At 41.4% G+C, this 16,785-nt stretch overlaps 1 protein-coding gene across 5 annotated transcripts in view; it reads right to left on the bottom strand.

Moving 5' to 3' along the window:
- LOC115173692 (rho guanine nucleotide exchange factor 2) overlaps positions 1-16,785 on the bottom strand; it is a 74,819-nt gene that overhangs the window by 6,941 nt on the left and 51,093 nt on the right. For all 5 annotated transcript variants that reach the window (XM_029732001.1, XM_029731998.1, XM_029732000.1 and 2 more), the window contains 6 exons: positions 14,249-14,347; positions 14,096-14,145; positions 8,208-8,249; positions 6,422-6,472; positions 5,383-5,718; positions 2,829-3,000 (listed from right to left, as the gene is read on the bottom strand). In XM_029732001.1, coding sequence (XP_029587861.1) covers positions 2,829-3,000; positions 5,383-5,718; positions 6,422-6,472; positions 8,208-8,249; positions 14,096-14,145; positions 14,249-14,347 — 750 coding nt within the window. The remainder of the gene's footprint in view (positions 1-2,828; positions 3,001-5,382; positions 5,719-6,421; positions 6,473-8,207; positions 8,250-14,095; positions 14,146-14,248; positions 14,348-16,785) is intronic.

The raw sequence follows: 16,785 nt of genomic DNA, 5'->3' as shown, positions 1-16,785 counted from the left end.
CTTAAAATGATTGTAAATCAAATAGGCCTATTCAATGTACAATTTCTTATTATTGCTCCCGCTCGCGCTAAAATGAACTGCTGCTGTTGTTGCTCAAGGAACCTAATTTCCAAATGTAATTTATTTTTCTCAAGCTCTAATTTGTATTTTTTTCCACTCAGTTTCTAAGTCTCCATCTCTACTCTCTCTATCTCATTCTCTATGAGCATCAGCTGCATCTCATTTAGCTGCTCTTGTGTTGGCACTGACGCACCCTGCTCTCCCACATACATTTTAAAAATACAGTTTACTATAGAATAAATACTACAGTACTTACTATAGAATTCTGTAATAAACTATAGTATACTGTAAAATACTATACTACACATCGATCAGAATTGTGTAGTATACTGTAGAATACTATAGTAAATGCTACAGTATTAACAACAACAAAAAACACTTATAGATACTTGTTTCTTTTTTAATGGGGGAGGGGAATGGGCAGGGTATATGCACATTAAATGTTGTAGTATTTACAATAATATATATATACACACACACTACCGGTCAAAAGTTTTAGAACACCTACTCAAGGGTTTTTCTTTATTTTTACTATTTTCTATATTGTAGAATAATAGTGAAGACATCAAAACTATGAAATAACACATATGGAATCATGTAGTAACTAAAAAAGTGTTAAACAAATAAAAATATATTTTATATTTGAGATTCTTCAAATAGCCACCATTTCCCTTGATGACAGCTTTGCACACTCTTGGCATTGTCCAATCAACTAGTTAGCTAGCTTGATAAATAGTGCTGACAATTCCATTTGGGCTAGCTAGCTAAATTATACAGCCAACATTTTGTCTATATTGATGCTGTTTACAATAACCAAACAGTTGGATAAACAAATCAGTTGTGAAGCCATGAGATGTATGACAGGATTTGATGTTGCTTGCAATATCAATGTTGTTTGAGTTGCTTTGTGTAGAGGCAAATTTGCTTGAGATAATGTTGCTTGACATAGGCGTTTTCAAAGACCCGTCAGTCAAGGTAAGCTCAGCCTACTAGCTCCCCGCCCACTCAGTCGGTCTTTTCAGACTTCCTGGTAGTTTGACATGAGAAAAGGGACTTTTTCTAAATTTTTTTGCATTTTTTATCAGAAAGAATATTATTGGTGATGTTTTAGTCATTTAAAGGGCTATTTAATATTCTGGTGCATTGTCTACTCATTGTTTACAGTCGTGGCCAAAAGCTTTGAGAATGACACAAATATTAATTTTCACAAAGTCTGCTGCCTCAGTTTGTGTAATGGCAATTTGCATATACTCCAGAATGTTATGAAGAGTGATCAGATGAATTGCAATTAATTGCAAAGTCCCCCTTTGCCATGCAAATGAACAGAATCCCCAAAAAACATTTCCACTGCATTTCAGCCCTGCCACAAAAAGACCAGCTGACATCATGTCAGTGATTCTCCCGTTAACACAGATGTGAGTGTTGACGAGGACAAGGCTGGAGATCACTCTGTCATGCTGATTGAGTTCGAATAACAGACTGGAAGCTTCAAAAGAAGGGTGGTGCTTGGAATCATTGTTCTTCCTCTGTCAATCATGGTTACCTGTAAGGAAACAGGTGCCGTCATCATTGCTTTGCACAAAAAGGGCTTCACAGGCAAGGATATTGCTGCCAATAAGATTGCACCTAGATCAACCATTTATCGGATCATCAAGAACTTCAAGGAGAGCGGTTCAATTGTTGTGAAGAAGGCTTCAGGGCGCCCAAGAATGTCCAGCAAGCGCCAGAACTGTCTCCTAAAGTTGATTCAGCTGGGGGATCGGGGCACCACCAGTACAGAGCTTGCTAAGGAATGGCAGCAGGCAGGTGTGAGTGCATCTGCATGCACAGTGAGTTGAAGACTTTTGGAGGATGGCCTGGTGTCAAGAAGGGCAGCAAAAAAGCCGCTTCTCTCCAGGAAAAACATCAGGAACAGACTACTGATATTCTGCAAAAGGTACAGGTATTGGACTGCTGAGGACAGGGGTAAAGTCATTTTCTCTAATGAATCCCCTTTCCGATTGTTTGGGGCATCCGGAAAAAAGCTTGTCCGGAGAAGACAAGGTGAGCGCTACCATCAGTCCTGTGTCATGCCAACAGTAAAGCATCCTGAGACCATTCATGTGTGGGGTTGCTTCTCAGCCAAGGGAGTGGGCTCACTCACAATTTTGCCTAAGAACACAGCCATGAATAAAGAATGGTACCAACACATCCTCCGAGAGCAACTTCTCCCAACCATCCAGGAACAGTTTGGTGACGAACAATGCCTTTTCCAGCATGATGGAGCATCTTGCCATAAGGCAAAAGTGATAACTAAGTGGCTCGGGGAACAAAACATAGATATTTTGGGTCCATGGCCAGGAAACTCCCCAGACCTTAATCCCATTGAGAACTTGTGGTCAATCCTCAAGAGGCGGGTGGACAAACAAAACCCCACAAATTCTGACAAACTCCAAGCATTGATTATGCAAGAATGGGCTGCCATCAGTCAGGATGTAGCCCAGAAGTTAATTGACAGCATGCCAGGGTGGATTGCAGAGGTCTTGAAAAAGAAGGGTCAACATTGCAAATCTTGACTCTTTGCATTAACTTCATGTAATTGTCAATAAAAGCCTTTGACACTTATGAAATGCTTGTAATTATACTTCAGTATTCCATAGTAACATCTGACACAAATATCTAAAGACACTGAATCAGCAAACTTTGTGGAAATTAATATTTGTGTCATTCTCAACTTTTGGCCACGACTGTACACTTGGAAGTGTTGTTTACTAAGACTCTTTACACACCATGGGGACTCTCCGAGCGCGGTGATGCTTTGGCCTCCTCCTCCTCCTCATCTGACGTCACCTCCACCTCCAAGTCACTGCCATCATGATGCCCTTCCGAATGCTCGATTGACTCCTGGCTGGCCAATTGGGTGTCTGCGTTGGTTTCACTTGCTCTGCGAAGGGGTGGAGCCTAGGCAAGATGACAAGTGGAACGATACACCAGATCAATTGTGACACCTACTGACACCTTTCTTTCTATATTTGGCTAATATATAACCTACAGTGCCTTCAGAAAGTATTCAGACCCCTTGACTTCTTCCACATTTTGTTGTGTTACAGCCTGAATGAAACATGTATTAAATTGAGATGTTAATAAAAATTCATAAAAAATGAAAACTTTAAATGTTTTCAATAAGTATTAAACCCCTTTGGTATGGCATACCTAAATACGTTCGGGAGTAAAAATGTTCTGAATAATAGTGATTTTGAATGACTACCCCACACATACAATTATCTGTAAGGTCTCTCAGTCGAGCAGTGAATTTCAAACACAGATTCAACCACAAAGACCAGGGAGGTTTTCCAATGCCTCGCAAAGAAGAGCACCTATTGGTAGATGGATAAAAAAAGAAATATTCCTTTGAGCATGGTGAAGTTATTAATTACACTTTGGATAGTGTATCAATACATAGATACAGGCGTCCTTCCTAACTCAGTTAGGAAGCCGCTCAGGGATTTCACCATGAGGCCAATGATGACTTTAAAACAGTTAGAGTTTATTGGCTATCATAGAAGAAAACTGAGGATGGATCAACAACATTGTAGTTACTCCAAAATACTAAGCTAAATGACAGTGTGAAAAGGAAGCCTCTATAGAATAACAAATATTCAAAAACATGGATCCTGTTTACAATAAGGCACTAAAGTAAAATTGCAAAAAATGTGGCAAAGAAATTAACTTTATGTCCTGCATACAAAGCATTATGCTTTGCATTATGTTTGAGTACCACCCTTCATATTTTCAGGCATGGTGGTGGCTGCATCATGTTATGGGTATGCTTGTGATTATTATTATTTGACCCTGCTGGTCATCTGTGAACGTTTGAACATCTTGGCCATGTACTGTTATAATCGCCACCCGGCACAGCCAGAAGAGGATTGGCCACCCCTTAGAGCCTGGTTCCTCTCTAGGTTTCTTTCTAGGTTCCTGCCTTTTTAGGGAGTTTTTCCTAGCCACCGTGCTTCTACATCTGAATTGCTTGCTGTTTGGGGTTTTAGGCTGGGCTTCTGTATAGCACTTTGTGACATCGGCTAAAAAGGGCTTTATAAATACATTTGATTGATTGTCATTGGCAAGGGCTAGGGAGTTTTTTAGGATAAAAATAAATGGAATAGAGCTAATTTTAGGCAAAATCCTAGAGGAAAACCTGGTTCAGCCTGCTTTCCAACAGACACTGGGAGACAATTTCACCTTTCAGCAGGACAATAACATAAAACACAAGGCCAAATATACACTGGAGTTGCTTACCAAGATGACATTGAATGTTCCTGTGTCGCCGAGTTACAGTTTCGACTTAAATATATCTTGCAAGTCTTGAAAATGGCTGTCTAGCAATGATCAACAACCAACTTGACAGAGCTTGAATAATTTTTTAAAGAATAATGTGCAAATATTGTACAATCCAGGTGTGCAAAGCACTTAAAAACGTACCCAAAAAAAGACACTTAGCTGTAATCGTTTCCAAAGGTGATTCTATTGACTCAGGGGTGTGAATACTTATGTAAATGAGATATTTCATTTTCAATAAATTAGCTAAACTTTGTCATTATGGGCAATTGTGTGGTGAGAAAAAAATGGGTGAGAAAAATGATCTATTTGATCCATTTTGAATTCAGGCTGTAACACAACAAAATGTAGAATAAGTCAAGGGGTATGAATACTTTCTGAAGGCATTTACTCAACTCAGATGATTGAGAGCATATTCCCATGATCAGATTCTCATCTACAACAATGACCTTGGTAAAAAAAATCAGTGCACCCCCTATAGTTAAGCTAAGTGCAACTACCCAGTGTCAGAGTTGGTGTCTCAACATACTGTTGCGAGTTGGAATAGTAAAAAACAAGGTGCAATTTAGAAATTTGGTTGTGCATCAGCAGTTTTTCCGTTGTCAGTCACTGATAGTCAGTCAATTAGCCCATGTCAGCTAAATTTTTTTAGATTGCTAAGTTAGTTTAGCACCCAGCTATGTAAACTTGTTATCATGGTCGAATGGGCTGTGGGGCCCCCCATTGATTTTGTTAGTCAGTCTCACTCAGATATATTAAAAACTGCAAACATTTCTCCCACCCTCGGCCCCATGGCAAAATGTGTTGAATTGCAGCAAATTAACTCAGATGTATTTCCATCTCCAAGGTCAAGAGGAGGGTCACTAAAATGTTTTGCTCACAATGTGTGTGTGTGTGTGTGGGGGGGGGGGATGTGGATACACAGACCCGCGAGCAACTGCAGCCCTTCATGATGAGATCAGATTTTGTTTGTGGCCCCCCCACCCCCATCAAAGTTGCCCATACCTGCTCTGAGCCTGCAGTTCCCACACTGTCCATCATGGTGGCACTGTGGGCCTTCATGTCGCGGACCTGCCTCTCCAGCTGGGCGCGGGCCTTTTCGCTATCCCTCAGACGGCCCTCGGTACCCCGCAGCCTACTGAGCTCCTCCTGCAGGAGGCTGTGCTGCCTCTGGAGCAGGGCCAGCTCTCCGATGGCCGCCCCCGTGCTGGCCTCAGCCATGCCCGCGTCACGTGACAGGGAGCGCCAGACCCGTCCGGTGGGTGTGGTCGGGGCATCGACTGGTGGGCCTTCAGAGCGCAGGCAGAGCTCCAGGATGGAGTCCTGCTTGATTACGGTGCCCTGGGAGAAGGAGAATAAGTTAGAAGGGAATGGAGTGCGATATGAGGAGACTGATCTAGTGGTAGCATTGCTGACTCCATATCATTGGGGCGGCAGGGTAGCCTAGTGCTTAGAGCGTTGGACTAGTAACCAAAAGGTTGCACGATTGAATCCCCGAGCTGACAAGAAGAAAAAAAAATTGGTCGTTCTGCCTCTGAACAAGGCAGTTAACCCACTGTTCCTAGGCCGTCATTGAAAATAAGAATTTGTTCTTAATTGACTTGCTTAGTTAAATAAAGGTAAAATAAAATAAAAATGTGACGGGAGTATCTCCAGGCCATCAGACTGTTAAAGAGTCACCACTAGCTGGCCTCCGCCCAGTACCCTGCCCTGAACCTTAGTCACTGTTCTAGCCAGCTACCACCCAGTACTCTACCCTGCATATATATATATATATATATATATATATATACTGTATTCTAGTCATGGCTCATCCTTTAACTTCTTTTTTTTATTTTCTGGAATATATGTGTATAGTTTTTTTATTGCTAGGTATTACTGCACTGTTGGAGCAGTAATTGCACCTGCAATAACAACCGCAAATCTGTGTACGCAACCAATAAACTTTTATTTTTGTTTGATCCACAGGAATGAAGGCACATAGAGGGCAAGCTATAGATAGGAATACATTTATAGATGGGTACAATGAGACACATCCACTGACCTGGAGGGCATGAAGGTAGGCACTAAGGTTGACCAACCTCTGATACGCTTCCTGAAAAACATACACCATCAGTACATACAAGAAATATGTCAATGCCATTAAGAGCATATACAGTGCCTTCGGGAAGAATTCAGGCCCCTTGACTTTTTCCACACTTTGTTACCTTACAGCCTTATTCTAAAATGGATTTATTTTTTATCTACACACAATACCCCATAATGACAAAGCGATATACCTTATTTACATAAGTATTCAGACCCTTTGGTAAAATACTCGAAATTGAGCTCAGGTGCATCCTGTTTCCATTGATCATCCTTGAGATGTTTCTACAACTTGATTGGAGTCCACCTGTGGTAAATTCAATTGATTGAACATGATTTGGAAAGGCACACACCTGTCTATGTAAGGTCCCACTTTGACAGTGCATGTCAGAGCAAAAACCAAGCCATGAGGTCGAAGGAATTGTCCGTAGAGCTCCGAGACAGGATTGTGTCAAGGCACAGATCTGGGGAAAGGTACCAAAAAAAATGTAAGCAGCATTGAAAATCCCCAAGAACACAGTGGCCTCCATCATTCCTCAACAGAAGTTTGGAACCACCCAGATTCTTCCTAGAGCTGGCCACCTGGCCAAACTGAGCAATCGGGGGAGAAGGGGCCTTGGTCAGGGAGGTGACCATGAACCCAATGGTCACTCTGACAGAGCTCCAGAGTTCCTCTCTGGAGATGGGGGAACATTCCAGAAGGACAACCATCATTGCAGCACTCCACCAATCAGGCCTTTATGGTAAAGTGGCCAGACGGAAGCCAATCCTCAGTAAAAGGCACATGATAGGACGCTTGGAGTTTGCCAAAAGGCACCCAAAGACTCTCAGACCATGAGAAACATGATTCTCTGGTCTGATGAAACCAACATTGAACTTGGCCTAAATGCCAAGCGTCACGTCTAGAGGAAACCTGGCACCATCCCTACGGTGAAGCATGGTGGTGGCAGCATCATGCTGTGGGGATGTTTTTCAGCAGCAGGGACTGGGAGACTAGTCAGGATCGAGGCAAAGATGAACGGAGCAAAGTACAGAGAGATCCTTGTTGAAAACCTGCTCTAGAGTGCTCAGGACCTCAGACTGGGGCGAAGGTTCACCTTCCAACAGGACAACGACTCTAAGCACACAGCCAAGTCTCTGAATGTCCTTGAGTGGCCCAGCCAGAGGCCGGATTTGAACCCGATCAAAAATCTCTGGAGAGACCTGAAAATAACTGTGCAGCAACGGTCCCCATCCTACCTGACAGAGCTTGAGAGGATCTGCAGAGGATCTGCAGAGAAGAATGGGAGAAGCTCTTCAAATACAGGTGTGCTGTAATCGCTGCCAAAGGTGCTTCAACAAAGTACAGAGTAAAGGGTCTGAATACTTTTGTAAATGTGATATCAGTTCTTTATTTTAATACATTTGCAAACATTTCTAAAAACCTGTTTTTGCTTTATCATTATGGGGTATCGTGTGTAAATTGATGAGGGGGGAAAAATGTAATACATTTTAGAATAAGGATGTAATGTAACAAAATGTGGGAAAAGTCAAGGGGTCTGAATACTATCCGAATGCACTGTACCAACACCTTGCTCTATCTCATAGGCTATACAGACAGGCACACGCAGACATCTACACAACACAGACACACAACCCCTCGCCATCTCGCCAAATATTTCAATGGGTTCTCTGTTAGCTAGTTAGACATGTATGGATAAAGTGACAGTAGTTCATTATGAGATAGTGTGCATTCACCACTGTACCTCAGTTGAGGGCCTATCTCCAGCCTGATTCCCATTCCGGTCCTGGGAAATTTGAAATATTATTATCTTAATCAACGCTTAAATGTCGAAACAAAATGTATTCACAAAGCAATATCAGATGAATTGGTATAAGAAAAATGTAATAAAAGAAACACCAATTAATGCCACAGAGCTAAACTGGTAAGTGTTTCATGCAAAAATAATAATACTTTAAACTTTGCAAAATATCTGTATGATCCTCATATCACTTTGTTTCTGTATATTGAGATTCAAAATGCCATTAAAATAAGCAAATTACTCACTGATTGACTGTAGCATAGCATTGCTTCATATCACATTACAAATTCCATTCCTTTGGTGGAGGTGAAAAATGTTTGCTAACTACTTTCCAACTTTTGCAATTTATGAATATTTCTCTAAGGAAACCAGTAGGGTTCTATTGTGAAACATCCCTATAATTATAATGACATTTCAGAATAGAGTTGTCAAACAGGCTTCAGAAAAGAATGGTGATTGGAAAAATTTATGTTGCCATGGATACTCCATGGCACTGTCTGAAACAGAGCTGTCAAGCTATAAAAACTCAGAGTGGAAGACTCATGAATAACGGACGCCTTCACTTGAAACTTCAAACATAAGGTCATATTCATTAAGTACCAAACAGAAATCAGACTGAAACAGGGAGGAACTACATGGACAATTGTTGTTTTCCATTGCAAATGCCCTAATGCAGTGGTTCACAAACTTTTTCACTCGGGCCAGGGCTCTAGACTAACTTTTTCAGTTGACAGCACCAGCACATGATTTGGTCGCACAAATGATGACCTGACCTGTGTTCCATAATGTACACGCATTCCATACAGAACCAGGCTAATGATGATCTTTTAAAGTAGCATGCCGTTGAGGGCTTGACATTCAGGCAAATTTGCCCGTGGCACACCAGTGCCAACTGAAAGCTACTGGCTCGAATGAAATGAATACTGGCCCGGGAAAGCAGATGATGCACACATCATTTACATTTTATATTTCATTTTCAGGCTGAGTAAGTAGTCTATAGCCTGTAATGACCTACCCTGCATTCACAAAATTACATTTTACATTGATTGTTTGGAGGAGAAACAAATCTACCCTTTGCGAAATCTCAAAAAGGGTGTTGTTGTCAGCGATTTTGAACAGTCACTCTACAGTTATTGGACCCTATAAAATCAATTGTATCTTTTGGAAAATTCTGTTTTCCCGGTTAGATTTTTCCCGATTTTCATTCTCAAAATCACACTTATTTTTTAATAGAAACAATGCTTAAACCACATCAGGAGACCACTCTGGGAACAATTATAATTTGGAGGGTGTAGTTGCTCTTTCATTCAATTGCACACCTAGCAAGAGACTTGTGTTTGGCGAGCTTTGTTTTTGTACTGTACAATGTACAGTGTAGGCTACATGTGATGGCAGAGTTTGCAAAACAAATGCCCAGCAATTGATACAAATCAGCATGATATATTTCTGCCAGGGTGTAGTTTCCCTTTAATTCCACTGTGCACCTATCAAGAGACCGTTGTGTTTGGCTAGCGGTGTTTTTGTACTGTACAATGTATAGTGTAGTTTTGATGTGATGGCAGAGTTTGCAAAACAAATGCCCCACGATTGATACAAATCATCATGATATCATTCTGCCAGGTAGGTCTACTTTGCAGTCTTTAATTGGAAAGTTTTTTGGGGAAAACCTTAAGAAAGTTTAATTCAAACAGTGCATGATGACTGATTTGTGCATTGCGAAGATTCAACCAAGACTTCGGACCAAACCTTTTGAATACCTGGTCAGCATATCAATTGTTGCATACCGATTACTGATTGAATAAATATTAATAAAAATAAAAGCTAATTGTGAACCAAAAAACTAACATGACCAGCTACATTTATTTCACTGGCACCAAAGTGACCAATAAAAAATGGGTGTCTCACTGCTACTTCAAAGGGTCCCCCGCACGTCACGTCTATTCCTATGGGCACAACCACAGTTCACGACACAAACTGTCCACACCCATCTTGTTAGCAGAGATAACAATTTGCAGGTTTAAAGTTTATTTCCTGCAATTCTATACATTTTGCCATGTCTTATTTGTGTTTATATGATATCGGTTACTCAAACATTACAATAAAATCAATATGCTAAAAAACCTAGCCAAAAAACGTTAGCTGACATGAACTAGTTGATCTGGACATTTCTGACAAGTTATAAATAGTATCTCTCTAATGTCTGCAATGACTGACTCCCTGCCCTTGTCGACCCCTCGCACCCTTACATTTGTGAACCACTGCTCTAATGAACATGACCCAGCTTTAAGCGATCATAAGCCTATTTTAAAAATGACTAGAACTTCTAATCTATCTTCAATATTTGTTTATTTGGGTTGACCAGTATGTTGGCAGGGATGTTGTCTACACCCATTTTGTCTTATGACAGACCTGGGGCTGTTGCCACCAGACATAAATCAATCTTAGACTAAAAGAAGCTGGATGATGACATGACACTGTAAAATGGCCAGCTAACCATGAACTTCAGTCTGCAATGTTACTGGCAAAATTAACCTTCATAACTGGATTCATTTATCTCTGTGGTGCCACTCGTATGACTAATCAGGGCCATAACCTCATAAGCACTAAAATATCACTGTGGACATCCTCTTAAAATATCAACGATGGCACAAACCCCTATTTCTATTTAGGGCACCTTCAGAGTGTAATATGGAATTGAACCCTGCCAATAAAAAGTATATGGTAAATATTGTATAACAATCACTATCACAACTAATTTCCATTTGATCAGTTAGTTGAAGCATGGTGCTACCAACACAGGGGCTGTTGGTTTGAATCCTACTACACCGGCTCTGATGCTCGTCGGATGTGGCAGAGCTTGCAAACTATTACGGATCACAAATGGAAACCCAGGAGTGCGCTGTCCAGTGATGCAAGCTTACCAGACGAGCTAAATACCTTCTATGCTCGCTTCGAGGCTAGCAACCCGAACCATGCATGAGAGCACCAGCTGTGTGATCTCGCCCTCCGTAGCAGCGCGAGAGGACCCTGGGATCAAACACCTCCCTCTGCAACTGTATCCTGGACTTCCTGACGGGCCGCCCCCAGGTGGTGAGGGTAGGCAACAACACATCTGTCACGGTGACCCTCAACGCGGGGGCCCCTCAGGGGTGCGTGCTTAGTCCCCTCATGTACTCCCTGTTCACCTTCACCCAGAACTGCATGGCCGTGCACAACCTCAACATCATCATTAAGTCTGCCAACACGACGGTAGTACGCCTGATCACCTGGCAGTGTGGTTCCAGGAAAACAACCTCTCCCTCAGTGTCAGCAAGACAAAGGAGCTGATCGTGGACTACAGAAAACGGAGGGGCGAGCACTCCCCCATCCACATCAACGGAGCTGTAGTGGAGCAGGTTGAGAGCTTCAAGTTCCTCGGTATCCACATCACTAAGGAATCGTCATCACACACCAACACAGACGTGAAGAGGGTACAACGACGTCTCTTGAAAAGAGTCGGCATGGGCCCTCAAAAAGTTCTACAGCTGCACCATTGAGAGCATCTTGACTGGCTGCTGCTTGGCATCCCACTTCAAGGCCAAAGGGTAGTGCGTAAGGCCCAGTACATCACTGGGGCCTAGCTCCCTGCCATCCAGGATCTCTATACTAGGCGGTGTCAGAGGAAGGCCCAAAACTGTCAAAGACTCCAGCCACCCAAGTCATAGACAGTTCTCTCTGCTACTGCACGACATGCAGTACCGATGTCTCGAACCAACAGGACCCTGAACAGCTTCTACCCTTAAGCCATAAGACTGCTAAATAGTTAACCAATAGCTACCCAGGCATTGATCGTTTTTGCATGAACTCTTTTGACTCATCACATACTCTGCTGTTACTGTTTATCTATCCTGTTGCCTAGTTACTTTATCCCTACCTACATGTACAGTACCAGTCAAAAGTTTAGACACACCTACTCATTCAAGGGTTTTTCTTTATTTTTACTATTTTCTACATTGTATAATAATAGCGAAGACATCAAAACTATGAAATAACACATATGGAATCATGTAGTAACCAGAAAAGTGTTAAAAAAATATACTCTATATTTTAGGTTCTTCAAAGTAGCACGCTTTGCCTTGATGACAGCTTTGCACACTCTTGGCATTCTTTCAACCAGCTTCACCTGGAATGCTTTTCCAACAGTCTTGAAGAAGTTCCCACATATGCTGAGCACTTGTTGGTTGCTTTCCTTCACTCTGCAGTCCAACTCATCCCAAACCATCTCAATTGGGTTGAGGTCGGGTGATTGTGGAGGCCAGGTCATCTGATGCAGCAAACCATCCCTCTCCTTCTTGGTCAAACAGCCCTTACACAGCCTGGAGGTGTGTTGGGTCATTTTCCTGTTGAAAAACAAATGATAGTCCCACTAAGCGCAAACCAGATGGGATGGCGTATCGCTGCAGAATGCGGTGGTAAACATGCTGGTTAAGTGTGCCTTGAATTCTAAATAAACCACAGACAGTGTCACCAGCAAAGCACCCCAACACCATCATACCACCTCCTCCATGCTACACGGTGGGAACCACACATCAGAGATCATCCGTTCACCTGCTCTGCATCTCACAAAGACATGGAGGTTGGAACCAAAAATCAGTCATCAGACCAAAGGACAATATTTACACCGGTCTAATGTCCATTGCTCGTGTTTGTTAGCCCAAGCAAGTCTCTTCTTCTTATTGGTGTCCTTTAGTAGTGGTTTCTTTGCAGCAATTCGACCATGAAGGCCAGATTCACGCAGTCTCCTCTGAACAGTTGATGTTGAGATGTGTCTGTTACTTGAACTATGTGAAGCATTTATTTGGGCTGCAATCTGAGGTGCAGTTAACTCTAATGAACTTATCCTCTGCAGCAGAGGTAACTCTGGGTCTTCCTTTCCTGTGTCCTCATGCGAGCAAGTTTCATCATAGCGACTGCACTTGAAGAAACTTTGAAAGTTCATGTCTTAAAGCAATGATGGACTGTTGTTTCTCTTTGCTTATTTGAGCTGTTCTTGCCATATTAAAGACTTGGTCTTTTAGCAAATAGGGCTATCCTCTGTATACCACTCCTATGTTGTCACAACACAACTGATTGGCTCAAACGCATTAAGGAAAGAAATTCCACAAATTTACTTTTAACAAGGCACACCTGTTAATTGAAATGCATTCCAGGTGACGACCTCATGAAGCTGGTTAAGAGAATGCCAAGAGTTTGCAAAGCTGTCATCAAGGCAAAGGGTGGCTACTTTGAAGAATCTCAAATATAAAATATATTTAGATTTGTTTAACACTTTTTTGGTTTCTACATGATTTCATATGTGTTATTTCATAGTTTTGATGTCTTCACTATTAATCTACAATGTAGAAAATAGTAAAAAATAAAGAAAAACCCTGGAATGAGTAGGTGTGTCCAAACCTTTGACTGGTACTGTACATATCTACCTCAATTACCTCATACCCCTGCACATCGACTCGGTACTGGTATATATCATTACTCATTGTGTATTTATTCCTCGTGTTATAATTTTTCTATTATTTCAATGTTTTTCTCTCTGTACAGTTGGAAAGAGCCCATAAGTAAGCATTTCACTCTTAGTCTACACCTTGATTTGATTCCCTTACATGAACCATGCTCACAATGAGCAATCTTGCCGGCGTCCTGAAGACTTCTGTTATCTTCCCGAGCTAAGGACTTGGCTTTACTGTAGCTCAGCGCATGACTTTAGCTTGGCTTTGTGGCGCATTGGAGACCTTGGTTCTAAGCCTGGTCGACCACAGTAAATGACCATATTATTATTATTATTAGGACCTCACCTTTGCTGCTGGGGACCTGTGCGTTCCATTGACAACCACCTCCTGACCATCTACAAACAAACACAACGGTCACTCAATGATCATTAGTCACAGTGCTACGGAGTCTAGAATACTATACAACTTGTCAATCAATGGCACAAAGGAGTCACTCACTGATCACTAGCGCCCCTGTGTGGTTCGGGTGACCGTTGAAACTGCAGGGCAGAGGCATTTCAAAGGTGGAGCCCAGTAGTAGCTCACTCAGCCTATCCACTGGGAGACACAAAGACAGACAACACATCATCTGTGCCTTAACAAAATGTATGGTGCATTCATTTTAACTCACCTACGACACAGAGTGGGTTGAGCTTTTACATTTTAGACCATTCCATTGGTCGTAAAGTGAACTCTACGCCCACCCGGGGCACCGCCCATAAGGAAAAGATATAGAAAGATGTTCTACCTGGAACTTCTAAGTAATACATATGGCAGCAAATACACAAACAAGATTAATTTAAAAAAAACATGAACATTTAAATAAGAATCTTGTAAGGCAGAAAAAGATTATTTGTACAATAATATAACAAATAATATAATAAGTATCTGGTAATATATTTATATCTCAACAATCATTCTCTTGATAGCACATTGGTAGTAGTCAGTGACAAATATCAAAGCTAAGCAGGGCTGGGCTTGGTTAAAATCCTGGATTGGAGAGTAAAGGGATATCTTTAGATAAATCAACTGTCCAGTAGGAGGTGCTGCCCAGCCTATTGTTTTCTTACCATGGAAACTCATTCTTGAAAATGTATCTACAAATATTGTATTTTTCTGATAGTAATTGTCATGGTTTTTATAAGTTGACTTATAGAACAAAATTGAAACTTATAAGGAGAGCATTTATTTTGTAGAGGTAACATTATCAGACATACACTTTTCTTATAACATTAATTGATGACTCATACTGTTAAATTCATTTATTTTGTCTCAAATATGTCGTACCATTTCTATGTGGGAAAATGACCACCATCATGTATTCGGCTGGGGGTCCACAAGGAGAGGTTTGAGAATCATTGACATAAGTCGGAAGTCAGAAGTTTACATACACCTTAGCCAAATACATTTAAACTCAGTTTTTCACAATTCCTGACATTCCTCGTAAAATTCCCTGTCTTAGGTCAGTTAGGATCATCACTTTATTTTAAGAATATGAAATGTCAGAATAAAAGTAGAGAGAATGATTTATTGCAGCTTTAATTTTTTTCCATCACAGTCCCAGTGGGTCAGAAGTAAACATACACTCAATTAGTATTTGGGTACATTGCCTTTACATTTTTTAACTTGGATCAAACGTTTCTGGTAGCCTTCCACACGCTTCCCACAATAAGTTGGGTGAATTTTGACCCATTCCTCCTGACAGAGCTGGTGTAACTGAGTCAGGTTTGTAGGCCTCCTTGCTCGCACACACTTTTTCAGTTCTGCCCACACATTTTCTATAGGATTGAGGTCAGGGCTTTGTGATGGCCACTCCAATACCTTGACTTTGTTGTCCTTAAGCCATTTTTCCACAACTTTGGAAGTATACTTGTGGTCATTGTCCATTTGGAAGACCCATTTGCAACCAAGCTTTAACTTCCTGACTGATGTCTTGAGATGTTGCTTCAATATATCCACATTATTTTCCTTCCAGCATGATGCCATCTATTTTGTGAAGTGCACCAGTCCCTCCTGCAGCAAAGCACCCCCACAACATGATGCACCCACTCCCGTGCTTCACGGTTGGGATGGTGTTCTTCGGCTTGCAAGCCTCCCCCTTTTTCCTCCAAACATAACGATGGTCATTATGGCCAAACAGTTCTATTTTTGTTTCATCAGACCAGAGGACATTTCTCCAAAAAGTACGATCTTTTTCCCCATGTGCAGTTGCAAACCGTAGTTTGGCTTTTTTATGGCGGTTTTGGACCAGTGGCTTCTTCCTTGCTGAGCGGCCTTTCAGGTTATCTCGTCATAGGACTCGTTTTACTGTGGATATAAATAATTTTGTACCTGTATCCTCCACCATCTTCACAAGGTCCTTTTCTGTTGTTCTGGGATTGATTTGCACTTTTCGCACCAAAGTACGTTTATCTCTAGGACACAGAACGCGTCTCCTTCCTGAGCGGTATGATGGCTGCGTGGTGTTTATACTTGCGTACTATTGTTTGTACAGATGAACGTAGTACTGTCAGGCATTTGGAAATTGCTCCAAATGATGAAGCAGACTTGTGGAGGTCTACAATTATTTCTCTACGGTCTTGGCTGATTTCTTTTGATTTTCCCATGATGTCAAGCAGAGGCACTGAGTTGACAGTAGGCCTTGAAATACATCCACAGGTACACCTCCAATTGACTCAAATTATGTCAATTAGCCTATCAGAAGCTTCTAAAGCCAATTGGAATTTTCCAAGCTGTTAAAAGGCACAGTCAACTTAGTGTATGTAAACTTCTGACCCACTGGAATTGTGATATCGTGAATTATAAGTGAAATAATCTGTAAACAATTGTTGGAAAAATGACTTGTGTCATGCACAAAGTAGATGTCCTAACCGACTTGCCAAAACTATAGTTAACAAGACATTTGTGGAGTGGTTGAAAAACGAGTTTTAATGAGTCCAAACTAAGGTTATGTAAACTTTCGACTACAGCTGTACACCACTGACATATAAGGTAAA

The sequence above is a fragment of the Salmo trutta genome, chromosome 34 (assembly GCF_901001165.1).
Source record: "Salmo trutta chromosome 34, fSalTru1.1, whole genome shotgun sequence".
Classification (NCBI taxonomy): domain Eukaryota; kingdom Metazoa; phylum Chordata; class Actinopteri; order Salmoniformes; family Salmonidae; genus Salmo; species Salmo trutta.
Note: the sequence above shows the minus strand (reverse complement) of the source record. Positions and strands in the feature narration are given on the sequence as shown.